The sequence below is a fragment of the Osmerus eperlanus genome, chromosome 21 (genome assembly GCF_963692335.1).
Source record: "Osmerus eperlanus chromosome 21, fOsmEpe2.1, whole genome shotgun sequence".
In the NCBI taxonomy this organism is placed as follows: domain Eukaryota; kingdom Metazoa; phylum Chordata; class Actinopteri; order Osmeriformes; family Osmeridae; genus Osmerus; species Osmerus eperlanus.
The window spans coordinates 9158179-9178238 of NC_085038.1; the positions used below are offsets into that span (position 1 = coordinate 9158179).

At 44.9% G+C, this 20060-nt stretch overlaps 2 protein-coding genes across 9 annotated transcripts in view; both read right to left on the minus strand.

Annotated features, from left to right (window-relative positions):
* Nucleotides 1–271: 271 nt before the first annotated feature.
* LOC134007576 (ras-related protein Rap-2a-like) lies at nt 272–5108 on the minus strand. Its single transcript, XM_062447144.1, has 2 exons — nt 4237–5108; nt 272–888 (listed from the first exon to the last, which is right to left on the minus strand). Exons 1-2 carry the CDS (start codon nt 4548–4550, stop codon nt 651–653), a joined length of 552 nt encoding a protein of 183 aa, XP_062303128.1. The 5' UTR covers nt 4551–5108; the 3' UTR covers nt 272–650.
* Nucleotides 5109–9918: 4810 nt separating this feature from the next.
* Nucleotides 9919–20060, minus strand: part of mbnl2 (muscleblind-like splicing regulator 2) — a 37450-nt gene continuing 27308 nt past the window's right edge. Inside the window, exons 6-11 of one of the 8 annotated variants that reach the window (XM_062447684.1) lie at nt 19066–19119; nt 18400–18550; nt 17183–17218; nt 16252–16346; nt 13729–13834; nt 10059–10242 (exon numbers count right to left, since the gene is read on the minus strand). In XM_062447684.1, coding sequence (XP_062303668.1) covers nt 13730–13834; nt 16252–16346; nt 17183–17218; nt 18400–18550; nt 19066–19119 — 441 coding nt within the window. In that variant the 3' untranslated portion in view covers nt 10059–10242; nt 13729. Of the gene's footprint in view, nt 10243–13698; nt 13835–16251; nt 16347–17182; nt 17219–18399; nt 18551–19065; nt 19120–20060 lie in introns of those variants that run through there. The other 7 variants (XM_062447690.1, XM_062447685.1, XM_062447692.1 and 4 more) reach the window with 7 other exon arrangements.

The window sequence follows — 20060 nt, forward strand, 5'->3', positions numbered from 1 at the left end:
TTCATAAAGGGTCTCAAATGAGCTTATCAAGCCTTTGGCTTTGTTTGAATGCATAAAGTTCCTGCTTGGCTCCGCCCACTGGACTAGTGGCAGGCCGTTAAGTTTAGAGTTGTAAATCAAATTGAAATTCCCTATAAAGATTTGATAGCTAGCTAAGAACTTGCCAGCCATAACACCAGTGCTGAAGACCAGCTGTCACATCCAAAGATGCTTTTAATCAGTGGCAATGGTGTTTGTTTTGTTTCCCAGGACAAATGCCTTTTATGAATAGTGAGACCTTTTCAAGTTAATTTATTGAGGTGCTAAAATAAAACAGTTTTACCATGTCTCCACAGTTCAGCGCAATGTCCTGTACAAGTAGAAAATCTGTAGTCAGAGATTAATGTAATGAGACAAGGCAACTAATTGACTCACAGACAGAGTCTACCATTAATTGTGTCATACATCTATATGTCTGTCCGACTAAGGTTTGGTTGTACACATTCAACAACAGTGGAACAGGAAAGTCCAGACTGAAGTAATCAACACACTCACACTAAACCAATTCACATTTGATCATTTCACCGCTTTTGCCACAAGAGCTAGTAAATATTCTGAGTTTTGCGTTTGTTGCGCTTGGTTGGTGGACTCTTTCCCTTCGATCCTCCGGGTTACTGCAGACTGCAGGTGGAGCAGCATGGCTTGTCTCGGTCAGGCAGGGAGGACGAGTCCATCTGCCTGACGATCTCGGTGAACAGCTGGTCCACCATGGTTTTGCTCTTGGCTGAGGTCTCCATGAAGGGGCAGCCCCAGTCCTCAGCCAGGGCCTGGCCCTCGTCACACGACACCTCCCTCTCGTCCTCCAGGTCCACCTTGTTCCCCACCAGCACCACCGGCACGCGCTCGAACCTAGAGAGAGAGAGAGAGAGAGAGAGAGAGAGAGAGAGAGAGAGAGGGAGGGAATTTATGATTAAGAAACTGTATGTATGGTACATAGAACAAGGAGAAATGCCATTCCTGAGATCACAGGTTCAGAGGTGAACATTATTACAACAACAGAGGTTTTCTGACATCGTGATCACACACACACTGGCTTCTACACTGACCCGAGGAGCGCCGTCTGGGAGGAGAAACAATTCTTAAGCTGTCCTTAAGAGCCCTACGCCTGCTCTGCAGAGCACCATCTAAGGTTCAGAACAGCATGGCTGGGCCCCACAAAGTACCCTCCCCTTTCACACCTCATGGCCCCGAATGGCATCATGCTGTTATGCATTAAAGCGACCAAAGCTTTTCCACGGCGCATGGTGCTTTCGCTCCATTGTTCGAATCCTTTCCTCTCATCTCGTCACTTTCCTGCCGTGCGCTCCAGCTTGTCTCAGGGTGTCTCAGGGTCCCCCAAAGCTCTTCCCCGGACGTGTCGCTGACAGTTCACATCAGAGTAGCCTCTCTCAGGCGTCAACACAAACAGGGAGGAACGGGACCGCTCGTTGAATAATTGACCACATCTAATGGGAAGTTCTCAGAGAGCCTGTGAACGCAGCGCTGGGCTCCCTGTTACAGACACCTCCTCCTGCCTGGGAACCCGCCCGAGGGGGGGGGGGGGGGGGGATTTTGGTGTTCAAGACAATCTGCATGTTGCTGATGGGAGAACCGATCCAGATTTCCGCCGGCGAACGATACTTTCCGTTTTTCCAAGAAACGGTCTTGGAATACAGACCGTTTGTTGGATGGACAGAACAAATGATTGTTGTCTCGGACGTTGCGTCGCCGGGAAAGGATCGATCGGGGCTCCTGGGAAACGGTGTCAGAAAGCAGAACTCGTGTCTCCAGAAGGAAGGATCTCCACGTGGTGGCTCTGCTCACAAGTGTCTCTCTGACTCAGGAGTGCTGAGTCATGGAAGAAGCTGGGAGCATCATCACTGTTATTCTTATCTGCAATTGGGAAACAGGAAACTATATAGATAGAGAAAGAGAGGCTGGTAACCAAGGGTGGATTCACCTGGCATGCACACAACATAACACAACACGCACACACACTTACACACATGCAGACAATGGTGCAGAATGCTTTGCTTTTTACCAGCGCTAAGCATGTGTCACTTTGGGAGTCTTGCAGCCTAGAAGGTGTGAAGTGTGTAGGAGGAAAGTGCCACACAGACAAAATGTCATGTGGCAGAGATGCTGGAGAGGCTCTAAATATAGCTGGTGAAGCAAGTGCCACCTAGAGGAACTGCACAAGAACTGCAGCTGATCCAGTCACCAGATACAAACTGTATGTGCACACCTATGATATTGCATATCTACCCAGTTGTTGTGTGTAGGTATACAACTGTGGAGCTACGAGCCATCATCGATTGTCTCTGCTGTACAAAAGATCCTCTGGTCTCAGTTATATCTGGGATTGGAAGCGGTCTCATGTGAAAAGCATCGCTCCAGCCGAGAGGCAAAGACGGATGCATCGTAAAACGTCCACACTGCAGATGCTCACAGCCACTGTGCGAGATGAACACACGTGACGGAAAAATGTTTCCTGACTTCGGCTAAAAGGGAAAGGCTCCGTTCTTTGGCCATTTCACCCTCATGGCAGCTTGCCGTGGCCAACGGCTTTGACGAGAACTTCAAAAGCAAGCAACCTACCCCATGAACTCGACACCAGCTTCACAATCCTCCGTGCAATTCTACTAATTACAGAGCAGCACACAGTCTCTCTACAGCTCAATGGCCCCCAGGCCTGGAGCTGCTATTGTTCTTCGGCGTTCATATGTCCTTAATTAACAGGGAAACTGTCCTACGCAGAAAACAGTCCTCACCACTGGCTTAGCTGTTAGTACAGTGACACAAGCCACTGTAGATGGCAGAGTTGGAGAGTAGAGAATATTTGTATGGTCTCAAGGGATGCAGTTACTGTATAGTTTCAACACGCCCCCCCCCCTCCCCCCCCTTCTCCAACCCCCCACAGAGCAGCTGCTTCTGATGGAGTCTTTCACAGTGACTCCAACTCTTGTTGAAGATTTATGACGCAGGCCCGCACCTACTTTGAAAGGCTATATTTTCGAGGCACTTAACGGCAAACCAGGACACCTCCAAGAAAATAGGTTTCTGTGGAAAGAGCCGTGAAAAAAGGGAGAGAGAGGGCTAGTAAAGACAGAATATGCAGAGGATACAGAAACCTGTTTTTGTCAGTGTGAGCCAGTGTACTGCTGATGTGAGTCGGGCCATAGCACACAGTGGGTGCGTGGAATACAGTAGCTCTGTGAGGAGTTCAGAACTTAGGTAAAGATCTTTATCACCAGTTTCTAAGCCGCTATACTAGAGAGATGCAGAAGGAATCCTGTCCAAGCGATTATTTCGCAAACAATGACTTTGGCACCTCACTCGCTGGCCCGTGAAGTACAGTCAGACCAGGATATGGGTTGGGCCTCAGTGTTTAGCAGTTCCCCCCTGGGAAATGTTGTTTCAGTCTCCATCCCATTCCTCGTCTCTATACACTTAACAGCTCACTGTGAACATGCTGTTATTAGACACAGCATCAGCACAGCGTGAGAAGCCTCTGATGTGCTGGGCAAACATTGGCGCTCCACCCGATACAATCATAAACCTTAGCAAGCTTCGGAGGAAATCATTAAATCATTAGGTGGCACACCCAGTTTGGATTTCCCTGTGAGGGCTCGGTTTATTTGGTTCTTCTGTGGAGCATTGCAGTTGGGGGTTATACCAACAGCATGTACTCTGATGTAACACAGACACTAGCCACTGTCTTTGTCTGAGATGTGAAGACTTGCTTTCCTGAGAATCTCCCTGGGTTATAACGTAACAGACCAAGGATTTGGTTTGCAGGTACCTGGGTTTGAATCCTGTTGGTCACATTGAAACAGAACAGCCTTGATGGTACCTCTCTCTAGCTCCCTGTTGCTTTCTGTGTGCCAGGAGTTAAAATGTTCCTCATTGCTCACTAATGGAGGCCTGATGTCTTCTTGGCTTCCAGCTGAACACAATCCCATTAGGTTCTGGTGAGTTTGCAGAACTCAGCGTGATGTGATTTCTGCTCGCTGGCTCAGCACTTGCTGTTATTTTAGGGGGAAAATCCCCTCTCAGAGATGAATGGAGATATTCATGAAGACACTTTCGTAAAAGGTATAGTGCATGCTGGTTAGCTCCTCGCCAAAACAGTACAGTTACAAAGACACAAATACACCCACACAAACTTATGACACCTGCTCAGTCTAGGAGTGCTGTAATTTCCTTTTTCATACTCACCTTTTAACCCTGATAATCTGATCTCTCATTGGCTTGATGTCCTGAAAACTTTGTTGATTGACAAGACTGTAGACCAGAATGAAACCTTGTCCGTTTTTGATGTAAAGGTCTCTCATAGAGGCAAACTGTTCTGTTCCAGCGGTGTCGAGAATCTCCAGCACCGATGGAGAGGAATCCACCTCAATCTCTTTCCGATAAAAATCCTCAATCGTAGGGTCATACTTTTCGATAAATGTTCCAGTCACGAACTGAACCGTGAGGGCGGACTTTCCCACGCCACCACTGCCGAGCACCACCACTTTGTACTCGCGCATTGCGCTCCAACGCAATGTGATCTGATCAAAGCTCAAAATACAGTGGCATCGTACATCGGATCTCAAAGCATTGCAATATAGTACAATGCATATATCATGACATTGACAAGGAAAGGCCAAGTCAATTGAGAAATACAATTCCTACTCCACGTCTCATCAAAAGCAAATAAACCGATTAAGAAAACACGAGAAAACAATATTATTAAATAGTGACTTAATTATGCGGCACAATTGTATAAACTTCCTGTCCTTCAAATTTATAGCAGTCTTATGCGCGTAGTTTTCTTTTGCACATGAGCAGTATATATGGTGCCCCTTCTAAATCGGATCCCTAATAGCGTAAACTCGCCTCTTGACTACGTCCTTCAGTCGCCATTTGAAGGAAAAAATAACGGACTCCGTGTTGTCTAGGCTCCTTTGCGAAGATGCCAACCAGAGACACATTCAAGCAGGACCACAAACCCATATTGCTCGTGCGCGTTTTGCACAGCAGGATACTCTGCCGGTGTAACACTGACATCTTTAGACGGGAGAAAGCATCGAACCAGGACTAGGATGCTAACTGTTGAACTGTAATGTAAACGACATTGGATGCTTTTTCTATGACAGCAAATTGGTCTTTCAAATGGGTCGTGGCTAAGAGACTTGCTGTTTGTTTAGACTTTTATTTTGGATCTGGCTAATCTATTAAATTCATACAATTAAACAAAACAAATTATTTGAAGCATACACATGCTCTCATTTTATATAGGCCTAATGAAAAACAACATGAACAACCTAAATTTAAAAATAAATATAAATGAAAGGATAACAAACAAACATTGAATAATAGCAGAACACACACATCAAACAATACCTTGATTATAAGTCTATATGTTACGAGCTTTGTCGGTTAAGAATTATGTTCAATATGCACGACCATCAACCTGCACCCACACATTTAATGACGCAAGGCTGGAAACCATCTGATCCGTGAGTCTCTGGACTGGACCGAGAGGATATAGGTAACCGTGACGTCATCGGGATACCGATTTCATGCAAGTGTATGGCAATGATGTATATCAACTGAAGATGTAAATATCTTTACACATGGAAGCAAAAAAACGTACGGGAATTGATGACGTACACAAATATGAATGCTTATTGCATCTCATCCTGTTTTGCTTTTGTTTACATGTAAAAGCTAGTAATAAGCATGCGTTTGAGGCCAATGTATCTAGCGCCATCGTGTGACATACAGTTGCAACTTTTAAATAATCCGATATATAACTACTTTTGCAATTAATTCTCACAATGTCCCCTTGATAAAAGCATTTGTTAATCAATACTAAACAGATGAATGGTCCACCCGACAAAGTCTTTCATTTTCTTTATTTCTTTCAATAAATTTTACACTATCTTGCTGGAACCAAAACATTTGACTATAGTAACATAAAGTAGCACAAAATATATGCACAAATCAAACATTGAGAAATGGTTACATTGAAACTAAGAATCCAATGAGGGTCTTGTTGTCTGTTTATGTTTTAGTTACATCTTCGATCGGATACTGCATCTCGGATGGCATAGCAGTCACAAGTGATGGCCAGACCCTCCGGTTATGAATCGCACCCACACCACCAGGTTCTGAACTGGAACAGGACACACGCCGGCTTCCTGTACTCCAGTCAACTCTTTTGGCCTCATAATGGAAATGTTCAAAGTAAAAACAGAAACAATATAATATATATTTATATAGATATATATTTTTGTTCAACTGAGAAGTCACTTCAGTGGAGACCCAGTTCACAACCTTTTTTTTTCCTATTTTAAGAGCTCTGGAACATGAAACCTTAAGCACGATGGACTAAAGATAAGGCAAAGTGTTTGGATAAGCATGTCTGCTCAGTTGACCAACTGCTCAGAAAGTGCTTACATTTTCCTGTTACCATCAATCAGTCATTGTCAACACATTTCAATACATTACAGTTCATTTCAATACAATTCCATTCATAATGCTTGGGTCCACTCACACGGACCCAAACTGAGGACAACCTGAAGTTTGTCTCATGTGCAGACTTTTTTTTGTGTGTTTTTCAGTATAACTAAAAACATTCAGTATGTTATCATGTAGTCCTAAAAACAAGGTGAGTTTCTTCTCATGCAGGATGCTTAATGAAGATAATTTACTCGTAGTAGTAACTGGTAGTGATTAATACACAGAACGACAGTGTTGCCGACGTGTTGCTAAGAGTGCTAGATCCTACAGGAATCTGCACATCAGTCACATATTACATTTTCTTTTACAGGAAGAAAGTGCAATCCATAACTCTGATGGACCATCAAGCATACAACTTTGATTAACCATTGCCTCTGGTGCTGATAAAACCAATGGTCCTTTCTTAGGGGTTTTTACATCTTAACTAATTAATAGACAATTCACTTTTTTATCCTACAGAATATTGGTAACTTTGCCTAAGTGTTACAGATACACCTTTATAGAGGCTGTTAAATGCTAATGAAAATATTATGTCATTAAAATCTCAACAAATAATAAGAAATATTCAAATCTGCTTTACAATCTAGCTTGTGTACAGTGTTCTAGAAAAAAAAAGAATCAACTTAACAGTTACATCATTTACAAAAATACCGAACTTTAGTAATTGCAACTTTAGGTTGCCACAGCAACAACTTAATATCGTTATGAAATACTATCATACTAGAGTGAAAAGTACATCCTTTTAAAATCGTCTTATTTTTTTTCTTTTTTTTGGTAAAATGTCATCTATACAATAAACATTTTAGTATTTTTATATTTTTTTTACGATACAAGCAATTTCAGAGCCTTGCTCATTACTGCAATGCGATGACCTGTGTTGATGACAAGGCGAGAAAGATCCAGTAGCTTTCTATTGGTGGCTTATAAGACTCCACCCCTTAACCCTGACCAGCTCCTCAGTTCCTGAGCTGCCAGACTAGACCTTGAGAAGGGACCACCGTGCAGAATGCAGCACAGCTCAATAAATTACATTCATTTCCAAATATAATAGGTTACAACATAGTTCCAACTAAAATTTGACAAAGTAAAATAAGATAAATTACAACAAAATATATCTATTTTTTTCACCACACCAAAAGTTACATTAAAACTGTAACTTTTGTGAAGAAAACCTTTGTAAAAGTGAATGAAAAACAAAAGGAAACGTAAGCGTCAAGACCAGTGCCGTATTTTGCTGAACCAGATGTGTCTTGTTGTGGATTGTCTATGTAAATCAAGCACCATGAATAAACAATAAACACACACATTTCTCACTCACTCACTCTCTCACTCTCTCACTCTCTCACTCTCTCACTCTCTCACTCTCTCACTCTCTCACTCTCTCACTCTCTCACTCTCTCACTCTCTCACTCTCTCACTCTCTCACTCTCTCACTCTCTCACTCTCTCACTCTCTCACTCTCTCACTCTCTCACTCTCTCACTCTCTCACTCTCTCACTCTCTCACTCTCTCACTCTCTCACTCTCTCACTCTCTCACTCTCTCACTCTCTCACTCTCTCACTCTCTCACTCTCTCACTCACTCACTCACTCACTCACTCACTCACTCACTCACTCACTCACTCACTCTCTCTCTCTCTCACTCACTCACTCACACATACTCCCTTCCCCTCTCTCTCTCTTTCTCTCTCACACACACACACTTCCATGCATGCACAAGCTCACATACACTCTGTGTAATACTACAGACATTGAATACACTGCCATAAAGACAGCTAATATAGTATGGAGGTTGGTTTAAAACAATGCTAGTACGTTTTAAAACATATTGGCATGTAAATAACTGATTCTATCGATAGTCTTGACACACATACCTTGATAGTTACATCAAACAACACAATTTGAAATTTATATAGAATACACTGCTATGACCATGAATATAAACTCTCAAAATAAGAGACATATGTTACATACACACACACATCACAATACATCTTCTGTGTCACTTTTCCCATGTAAACTACTTAAAACCATGGTAAGAATGAATATTACATCATGAAATATTCAACAAACATTCTAGCAAGCTAATCCTAATTTGACTGTTGTCTCTCTTTGTATATATTTTTTTTAAGTGACAAAATAACTGGGTGTGTTGGTGAACGACATCTACAATGACATGCACAGCACACGACTGTTCATGTTTTCTGTAGTTTTGGAGCTTTGCTTTGACCAACCTGTTTCTATCCTGCGGCAAAAATCAAGATTCTCCGGATGCTTATGGTGGTAAAGGATTTTTTAGGCACTTCTACTGTTTCTCGAATGGAACAGGATTATCGGTGATAGCAGGGTTGACGGCTGACAGTCACAGATAGCCCTCCAGTCAAAGTTCAAGTCATCTCACTTCACGAGGATCGTCAAATGCACCTTTCGAGTCTTAGCACTTGTTTTACCCCTCTGTGACACCTGCCACCCCCTTCCCCTCCCCACCCCAGGCCTTGTCCTGTGTTGAGGAGCTCAGAGGCCTTGGCAGGGGCCTCTGGGGGCCCCGGGTCAGTCTGTCCCCAGACCTCCAGGCCCTGCCACACTGCCAGGGCTGGGCTTCACCACAGCCTCCTCCAGCCCTTGGCACAAAACACCGGCTGGCCAGAGGGCCTCTACTCCCCCCCCCCATGACTCCCCCAGATGAGCACAACCCCTCCCGCCACCCACCCTCCCCCCCTTAACCCAGCACCTATTCTAAAGACAAAACTGAACGGGGCACTGATAAAACAAACTAGAACCCCCCCAGGTGTCCTTTTCAGCAGGAGATGTGGACAGCAGACATGGCCTGGCTGAGGTGGTTGTAGAGTCGTTCCTCACCCAGACTCTTACCTCATCTGTGCTCTCAGTGATGGGGACTTCATGTTTGGCAAGATTCATATCATTTGTTGTCTTTACACCCCAATATCTTATGTTGGCAAGTGATTCCCATGATAGACACAGTGTACCACAGCATCATAAAGGGGGGTAGGGGGAGTGTGTGTAGGTGCATTTGGGTGGGAGTGTGTGTGGGTGGAGGAGGGGGGGGGGTTGAGTTCCATTATCACTAGGACAGTCCATTTAGTAAACACTGAGCTCATTTTGCCCTGCGACATTAATATATGTATATATTTTTTTTAAAGAAACAAAACTTCAGCTTGGCCAAAGCACCAGGAGTAACTGGTATAATTACATTGAGAGGGGGGTTCTCTGTGACGTTTAAAACAATGAAGCACTTGACAATAAGCACTATGTCTCTTATAGTGCAAATAAGGAGTTCTCAGGGGTGAACATTTGTGCAGATGTTCCTTGTCTCTGAACAAAATATGAAAAGAGGGACCCACATTGTTTTGGAGAAGAACAATCATTAAAAGAAACTCGCCACCTCCGCCTCTATGGGTCTATGTAGAACTGTACATTTTCTTTTTGTCTTTTTCATGTTAATAGTTTTTCTAGCAATACATATACATATACATCTTCTTCTTCTTCTTTTTTTTTCTTTTTCTTTCTTTCTTCTCCTGTGTATCTTACACCAGCACTCAAGTCTTATGGTTAACTGTTGAATGACACTCTTAGCATGCAGGTTGCTGTACCTCTAGCTGTGAGGGTTGGTAGTATTTACATAAGAACTGTTTGGGTCTTCTTAGTGCAGCTTCTTGACACGCCATTTCGTGCCTGACCATTACTTCAGGATTATCTGAGAAAGGAAAGAGAGAATAATTGATGAGAGAAATTATTTTACTTTGCAAATAACGCCAATCATTTTCTCAGGCTACTTAGAAAGCCACTCCACACAAAACCTACAGTTAGGTCCAGAAATATTTGGACATTGACACAATTTTCATCATTTTGGCTCTGTATACCACCACAATGGATTTGAAATGAAACAATCAAGATGTGCTTTAACCCTTGTGTTATCTTCGGGTCATTCTGACCCATCAGTCATTGTGACCCACCGTCGTATTGCGACAAATTTACCTCATACAAAAACAAAGTGAAGCATTTTCTTTTAACTGTCGGGCTGTCTCAGACCCCCCACATTGGAATGGTTAAAAGAAAATTATTTGTATTTGTTTTTGTATTGGGTAAAATTGGGTAAACACAACGATGGTTCGTTATGAACCTTTGGGTCATGTGACCCGAAGGCAGCACGAGGGTTAAGTGCAGACTTTCAGCTTTAATTTCAGGGTATTTACATCCAAATCAGGTGAACGGTGTAGGAATTACAACACATTTTATATGTGCCCCCCCCACCCCCCCCCTTTTTAAGGGACCAAAAATAATTGGACAAACTAACATAATCATAAATCTAATTGTCACTTTTAATACTTGGTTGCAAATCCTTTGCAGTCAATGACAGCCTGAAGTCTGGAACCCATAGACATCACCAGACGCTGGGTTTCATCCCTGGTGATGCTCTGCCAGGCAGGCCTCTACTGCAACTGTCTTCAGTTCCTGCTTGTTCTTGGGGCATTTTCCCTTCAGTTTTGTCTTTAGCAAGTGAAATGCATGCTCAATTGGATTTAGGTCAGGTGATTGACTTGGCCATTGCAGAACATTCCACTTCTTTGCCTTAAAAAACTCTTTGGTTGCTTTCGCAGTATGCTTCGGGTCATAGTCCATCTGCACTGTGAAGCGCCGTCCTATGAGTTCTGAAGCATTTGGCTGAATCTGAGCAGATAATATTGCCAGAAACACTTCAGAATTCATCCTACTGCTTTTGTCAGCAGTCACATCATCGATAAATACAAGGGAACCAGTTCCATTGGCAGCCATACATGCCCACGCCATAACACTACCTCCACCATGCTTCACTGATGAGGTGGTATGCTTTGGATCATGAGCAGTTCCTTCCCTTCTCCATACTCTTCTCTTCCCATCATTCTGGTACAAGTTGATCTTGGTCTCATCTGTCCATAGGATGTTGTTCCAGAACTGTACAGGGTCTTTTAGATGTTTTTTGGCAAACTCTAATCTGGTCTTCCTGTTTTTGAGACTCACCAATGGTTTACATCTTGTGGTGAACCCTCTGTATTTACTCTGGTGAAGTCTTCTCTTAATTTTTGACTTTGACACAGATACGCCTACCTCCTGGAGAGTGTTCTTGATCTGGCCAACTGTTGTGAAGGGGTTTTTCTTCACCAGGGAAAGAATTCTTCTGTCATCCACCACAGTTGTTTTCCGTGGTCTTCCGGGTCTTTTGGTGTTGCTGAGCTCACCAGTGCGTTCTTTCTTTTTAAGAATGTACCAAACAGTTGATTTGGCCACACCTAATGTTTTTGCTATCTCTCTGATAGGTTTGTTTTGATTTTTCAGCCTAACGATGGCTTGCTTCACTGATGGTGACAGCTCTTTGGACTTCATATTGAGAGTTGACAGCAACAGATTCCAAACACCATACTTGAAATGAACTCTAGACCTTTTATCTGCTCCTTGTCAATGAAATAACGAACTCCCATGAGGGAATAACATACACCTGGCCATGGAACAGCTGAGCAGCCAATTGTCCAATTACTTTTGGTCCCTTAACCTTTTCATGTTCCTGTTAAATTTGCCTGAAAACGCCTAAACAGCATACCCAAAGTAAATTGGAAGCTGTTCTTGAACCATTTGGAGTACATGCATGTAAATGATCTCTTTTGAAAGCTGACACTCTGAAGTTATGTCCCCTGTTGTCAGGACCCCTGTCAGTCCTTCTAGTGTTGAGTAATAGAAGCTTGAACACAAGGAAAGTGAAAATTTCTATTTCCGCCTAGATTTTGTTTTGAAAACAGAGGCCTGAATAGGCCTAGAGGTGGTAGGTATTATCTGGAAGACTAAATTGGACCACAGGTTGAAGCCTTACCCAATTCAAATCAAAAGTCAAACATAATACCACAATATATTCATATTTGACACATGTTTTTATAAGAGTACATCCAGGAATTTTCTAAAAGGGTCTTTTGGAGACTCCAAAATGACCCTTTGTAACCAAGGTCAAGGTCAAATAAAAAGGTATTATTTTTCATAATTGTTATCTCTGGCCCATCTCTGGTACTTAGAAATATCATATATAATAGCTAAATCCCTAATTAGTAATACTGAAACACAAAAACTGAAGCATGAACACATTGGAGTGCTTTATCTGATTCCAAGGATTGGCGCACAAAGAACACTGATTCTGTCAACCATATTGCGCAATCGACTGTTATTTTGAAGGCTCCACAGACGCATACAAATGAGGTATTGGCATTTTCAGCTAGCTGTCAGCTACAAGGCTAACGAGCTAATTTCAGAGCCAGTCGAAGCCAGTTCGAGAAATTTGTTTAGAACCAGTGTGGGGGGGGGGGGGGGGGGGCGGGGGGCAGGACGCACAGACCTAGTTGGCTTTAGAGGGCTGTCAACGGGGCATGGAAGCTCCTATTGGGTCGAACAAGGTGTCAATCAAAAGGGGAGGGTTCAACGGACATTTTGAGACCTTCATTTTGTAAATACTCCGTTGATAAATCGGAGAAAATAACACTTTTATGTGAACAAGTTGTTTCTTCCGTCGGCTAACTTGCATAATGAAACAAAGGATAATGGCTATTCATGAACGTAAAACATTGTATTTGGACGAATTACTTTACATGGTTAGATACTTTGAACCCTTGGGACTTACGCAGATCAAGTTTTGATGGCATGATTTGCACACCTGGACCTATTTGAACAACTTAGGGTGAGTACAACTTTTTTCTTTGGCATTGTTGAAGGAATGTTCACCGGAAAAAGACGTTGACTTTGCTTGCTATTGCGACTTGATCTTGAATTGGTTTATTTCAATGGAAGCACAAGAATCGTAGCTTTCCAACGATGTATAACATGTGTAGCGTCTAAAAAATATATTTTTTAGAATTTAGTGCGTCGTAACTGAGGAAGGGGGAGGCAGCATTTTTGTCTCGCGGGCGAAACAGGAGCGTAAACAGGTTAAAAAGGGGGGGGCCACATATAAAATGTATTGTAATTCCTACACCGTTCACCTGATTTGGATGTAAATACCCTGAAATTAAAGCTGAAAGTCTGCACTTAAAGCACATTTTGATTGTTTCATTTCAAATCCATTGTGGTGGTATACAGAGCCAAAATGATGAAAATTGTGTCAATGTCCAAATATTTATGGACCTAACTGTATGTGCAATGTACACCCTGCAAAGCCACTGCTCACACTAATAGAATGGGGCAGGGAAGATGACGTCTACAGAACGAGGAGGATTCTGGTGTCCGACACAGACTGAGCACACTGAGTTGGCTGAAGGTCTGAACATGTTGGGCTGGATGCCAGAGAGTCAGAATGAGACGGCGAGAAAGACAAGAGAGAGATGAATAGAGATTAAAAAAGAGGACATGTGGCTGTCGCAAGTAGGGGAGCCAGCTGATAGGCTGGACCTGGTGCCCATCACAGGGTGTCCAGCGAGGTTATTGGCCGAGGGAGGGCTGGGGGTGAAGGAAGTCGGCTCCACAGCGTACCACGGCACAGGCCAGAGGCATGCAGGCAGACAGGCAGGCAGACAGGGAAGTAGAGCACACAGACCACTGAGCTGAGGGGAGAGCCAACACCACGTGGAGGAGGAACAATGGAGGGATGAATACGTATTTTTTTTTTTTTTTTTTTTACACAAACGTTGGTGCAACTAGGTGTACAACTAGGTGTGCTTCCCCCCCCTGTGCTTGGTAGCATTTTAAGCATGCTGACCTGATGTGTGGGATCGTTATGGAGGGTGGGATGTGATCCGGGTGTCTGCCCAGAGGACCGCTCAGCCCTGCTGCTCTCCAACAAGACCTTCTCCGGCTGACCTGCACGCCTGCCTTTACAGCCAGCAGAGGGCGCCACAACCTCAAACCTTGGAGGTGATGGATGGTTCCGCTTGCGGCTAAGACAGCGAGTCTTATTAATATGACCCAGACAGTGCGATATGGGCCTGGCGAGCTGGGAGTCTAAGTATGACTAAAGTCATGTGTTAACCAGCTCACAGAGACAGTGACTCAGCGCTTATGAGATTCCCATCAGGGGCCTGTGGTGGCAGCCATCTGGGACAGAGAGCTTGTTCACCCACACACACATGCACACACACACACTCACACGCACGCACGTACACAAACATGTGCAGCAAGGGGAGTTAAGGGTGAGGGGTTGGGAGGTCTTGACACACAAACGCGCACACACACAAGCACACACACACACACACACAGAGGTAAACAGACATAAACACACACGCACACACACTTGTCTGTTTGCTCAATCAGCATTCTGGGCGGATGCTGTGTCCTACAGGGAAGGGGAATGGAATGAGAAAGAGCGAGAGCGAGCGAGAGACAGCTGTAAGGGAGAGAGAGAAAGGGAACGAGAGACAGCGAGAGAGACAGCGAGAGAGGGAGGGAGATGAGCAGACAGACATCGGCGTTGCTCCTGCTCCCAGTCCCACGCATGCATCTTTAACAAGGCGCCCTGCTCCCCGCTGCTGCAGCCAGTCACTCACAGGAAGCGGCACTGACTCACAGGAAGTGAGCTCACTGTCAGCCAATAAGGGGGAAGAGCACAAGGAACCTCCCAAAGGGATGAATGAGTAGTCATATCCGAGTGTTCAACCACAGTCTACAGCAACATCGCCTGGTGCTCAGGGCATTCTAGTGTCGCTAATAAGACACATCTCATCCTCTAAAGTGAGATCGCAGATTGTAAATCAAACATTGAAACGTCCATAATGTAACGTGACGACAACTATCGGCAACAATCCGGCTACAGATGCCGTTGGTGGGGGGAAGTGTTAAATGGAGGAGTGAATGCTGTCTCATGTAGCTGCTGGTGCACTAAACACAGACCCAGGCAGGAGGAACAGTGTTTGTAGATGCACGGACTCTGTTCCACCGCAGGCAGAGAACTCTAATTGTCAGGTCTAAATTGGTGTGTGTGTGTGTGTGTGTGTGTGTGTAGACACACACACATCTGCGACTTCCTGGCCCCTGCTGACACAGAGCCACGGGTGGCCGGACCGGAGCCATTTTTAGCCCTCGTTTCCGGAATAAAACATCCTTCCTGTCTCCTGCAACAGTAATAGAGGGCAGGAGCTGGTTGGATCTATAGCATGTCTGACAGGCAGTGGCCTCCAGGCCTCCGACCCCCTTTCGCCCCTCCCCTGTGGGGGTCCCCTCCCCCAGCCTCGCTACGCCCCAGACTGGCGCTCTGCACAAAGACACCACCCGACACGGCTGACGGATCAAGACTGACCAGAGGGGTGCGTGCGTGTGTACGTGTATGCATGTGTGTGTCAGCGTTCAACAGACACACAGACGACGTTCTAATGCAGACGAAAAGGGATACTTGAGACACAACCGAAATGGGGGAGGACAAAAAACAAAACAACAGACATGCTAAACAGGAAGTGACGCGACACAACTACGATTTGCAAACGTGAAAAGCTCTGAATAAGTGCTCTGCTGAGCCAAGGGAGCTGGAAAGACAGTCCAACACGAGCCCATTAATCAGAACAACACCAGATATAAAAGCAGCAATGATCCTAACAATCCCATTCCCTCTGTTAGCGGGCCGTTCCGCCTCATGCGTTGTGTGTCGTCATCCTGCCAGCCAGGACGCTAGCAGGAGCAGACAGGGCAGGGAGAAGGCCTCAGCTGGGTGGAACTTATTCAGAGCTCAGGGACGGATGAGAGGAAGCTTATAAAAGGAGCAAACCTGGTTGGCTGGTGCTGTTGCTGCGTAGGGGCCACTTGTGGCAGGAGTTGCTGCTGCAGAGACAGCGGCGGGCGTAGCGCTGTACATCATGGGGACTTTTGTTCAGGAAGGGGGGAGGGCAGGCACCGTGGAGGCAATGGACAGGGAGGGGTGGAGCGTTACGGTAATCGTGGTCGATTGTTTTTTTTGTTGTTGTTGTCGTTGTGTTCGTTTGGGAGTGGTGGATTTGTTACAGAGCGGCAAGCCATCGTGAGGTTAGACCAGCAGATGGCATGCAACCACAATGCAAAGCGAGAAACGCAGGGAGGAGAACACAAAAACAAAACAGAGGAGAGAAGCTTATTACAATCACAAGTAAGGAAATTTAGCCAGACAATCAGTTTTTCCCAGAGAAGATTAAGATATAAGTTGCTAAATTAAAAGAGGTTCTTCTTGGGTTGGATTGCCAATCGAGAGATCACATTTGTTCTCTGAGAAACTGATTAAATTTCCTAATCAACAGAGCACGGCAATGGACAATTTCTATTATACAACAACAAATTCAACTGGAACTGTACAAACACGTTTTGATTGACAAGGCATTCATCGACCTAAGTTTAGTTTATGGTCGACTAATCGACCATAAACTAAGCATTGACAGGAGAGTTAGAACTCATTCAGAAAATAAAGCTTCAGCTTTTTCATTCCGGGCCCAGTTCATCATATCTCACAGGTGAGCTCAAATCTCCACGTGCCATCTCCTACGGCCTATTTCACCAATTTCTTTATGTACCGTTTATGTACGGTGCGCTGCGGTCAATGGGGGGTCAAAGTGATCGAGTCACCTGTGAGAGCTGAGGAGAGTCCCCCCCCCCCCCCCCCCCCCCCCCCCGTGTCAGAGAGCTAGAGAGAGAGAGAGAGATAGAGAGAGTAAGGGAGGAGAAGAACCTACCAAGGCTGCTAGCAGGAGTCATGCACAAGACTGACCCTGTGTGCCCATGCAGTGGACAGTGAACAGGAGTTAACAAGGGGAGAAAAAAAAAAAAACAAGGTTAGAGAAGAGCCAGAGGTCTGACCAAAAACAGCATGCCGTTCATACAGGTGGATTCACAGGGCTATCGTCGGTTTCAAAACCGCTGGAACATTCTGAAAAACCGGGGTCCTCACATTTACTGAGGCCAATTTACAGCACGGTCGGCAGAAAAATAAAATGTTACCACCCTATAGGACTAAATATAGTTCTGGGGGAGGATGCTACAAATGGGTTATTTTCAGTGCGAGAGGGTAGAAGGAGGTTAGGGGGCTGGAGGCTAGAGGCTGTTATCAGAGCGGAACATGCAGTGAGGGTGGACCGCGGCAGTCTGAACAAGCTTCCCACACAGGTCCGCTGTCAAGAGGGAATGGGGGAGAGGAGAGGGGCCACAAGGCATCAACCACCACAGAGGAGAGGGAGGGACAGATAGTCGTCTCTTCAAGCGCAAGACCGAGCAGAAATGGAACCATTAGCAACCGCTAACTCCCTTATCCACTAGCCTGAGGTAATGTTTGGCCAATTTTTGGGAGAGAGCTGACTAGAGTTTTCTCTGGGAGGAGACAACACCGATGAAGTCTGTAGACCTTCGCACAGCGAGAGATGACCCTTCTACTATCACATTGGGCTAAACAGCCGGTGTCGAGCGTTTTTGTCGACGCCGGCTGGCACCTCATGGGTGCTGTCGTTAAATAAGGAGGTGTTGAAAACGCCAGGTGTATTTTATAGTATTTTCAACAGCCATACATCCCGTCATCAACGGTTTTAACTACAGGACTTTATGACCCTGATCAAAGCTTAGCCGTGCCTCCACCCAGTCTAACCACCTGGCAGCCATACCTGTCCTTACATGGGTGTGGATTCACTCAAAGTACAGGCATTAATGACACCTCTATCACGTGCGTAAGCTTCTATCCTGACCCAAACTCATATACTCTGCTGAAATGTTTGTTAGTTTGTTAAATAAGGAGACGCCATCCATTTTTTTTTGTTTTAGTTTGACAACTATTCAACTATGTTTTTAATGCTTGCATGGGGACTTTGAAGAGTTTAGGGGAAGCTCCATCCAGTGAGTGTGTGTGTGTGTGTGTGTGTGTGTGTGTGTGTGTGCGTGAGTCAAGTTGGGGTGTGTCTCCTACCTGTGGGGAAGAAAGCGGGCTGCTGGAGCTGTGCGTTGGCCAAGGCCTGCTGATAGTGCAACATACTGGGGTGAAGAGAGAGGCTGGCCCCGTTGCTCTTCTCCAGGGCTTGTCTCTTTGGTAGGGGCTGCAGCATGCCGTGGGGGAACGCCTGCGTGGGAGGGGGGGGGAGGGGGGGCACACGGAGGAGGAGGGGGGGTGGGGGGGTGGACGTTAGACCAGAGGCTGAGGCCTCGCACCAGCAAACATGCCAGTCTTGACAACAAGATCACACTCTGCTCTGTCGTGGCTATAGGCACAAGCACGGGTTACGACAAGGTCACAATGGCAACTTAGGGTTAAAATAGTCACAGACAATGAGGGAACTACACACAATATCTAGCAAGCCAGTTATCAACAATACACTTACAGCGTAAAGAAAATCATGAAATACTTAAAAATTAGTACAGGTAAACATTGTGTAACTGATACGCAATTAATGAACGTAAATCATAGTTAAACATTACTTGACCAGTTACTTAAGCAAATTGTAGGATATCTACTTCATATACATATACTGGGTGTGTCTTACTGGTTTCAAAGCAAAAAGGCCAAATTAAATTCTGTGAGTTGCTACAGTACATTAAAAAAGCTACATGCAAAGCAAAAGGTGAAAGGTCAAAGTACCAGGTCTACAGTTGCCTCGCGGGGTCGCTTCATTGCTTTGGCAGTCGACTGAGTCTTTTAATAGCAGGCAGCGAGCACATGATGGCAGTGGGCCAATGGGATTCAAGCGTATTAACATACAGGTAACAGCAAGCAGAGGTGCATCATGGGGGACAGCATTGCATTGTGGATAGGTGAGAAGGAAAAAAACAAAATACAAAATAATCTGAATGCAAGTATACCACATACGAAACAATAGGCATGCACATAAACAAAAATTTGTTTTTTTCAAAGAAACATTACTAGGTTCTGAATTAGTACGAAAGCAAAAAGCCTCTATGTTACCTTTGGTTAAAAAGCGGTTAGAACTTACAAAAGACTTTTGTAAATGTACTTTGCTGCGGTGCTAAACAAACTACTGGATAGTATTGCGTAGATAGGTAAAAGTACTTCTCAACAAGTAAATCAGCTTGGCTAGGATCAACAATACAGAAGACTTTCGGTAAACATGATAAACAGTCGTATATCTCGGAAAAACGGCCGAATGCCAACCTTCGGATCTGAAGGTGGAGATCTTTGGGTTAGGCGCCCGGCCGATACACATGATAACAGAGAACGCCACCACCGGTGACTCTACAGACGCTATCTGTGGGTTAAACTGGGTTAGTGTCAGTGTGTTTCTGGGTGGGAGAGGGGACCACTGTGACAGAGAGGGACATGAGGGAGGGACTGCTACACGGACCAGGGAAGCGGGACCAGGTACCGGTTCTTTTTTAGTCTGTCCCTAGATATTCCCATTCAAAGTACTTGAGCACCGTGTTAACATTGTGAAATGTTAAGAGCGCTGGCATTTTGAAGCAGAGCACACGTCTTCAATATATAATGAGACACGGTCTCGGTTGTCAGATAATCACGTCCATCGGGGTCACAGGTCGAACTTGTCTGAAGTGTAGCCTGGAGCGGCGATGGAGGGCACACTCCGGTTACAACAGTGATTTTCACTCTGAAGTCTGCTC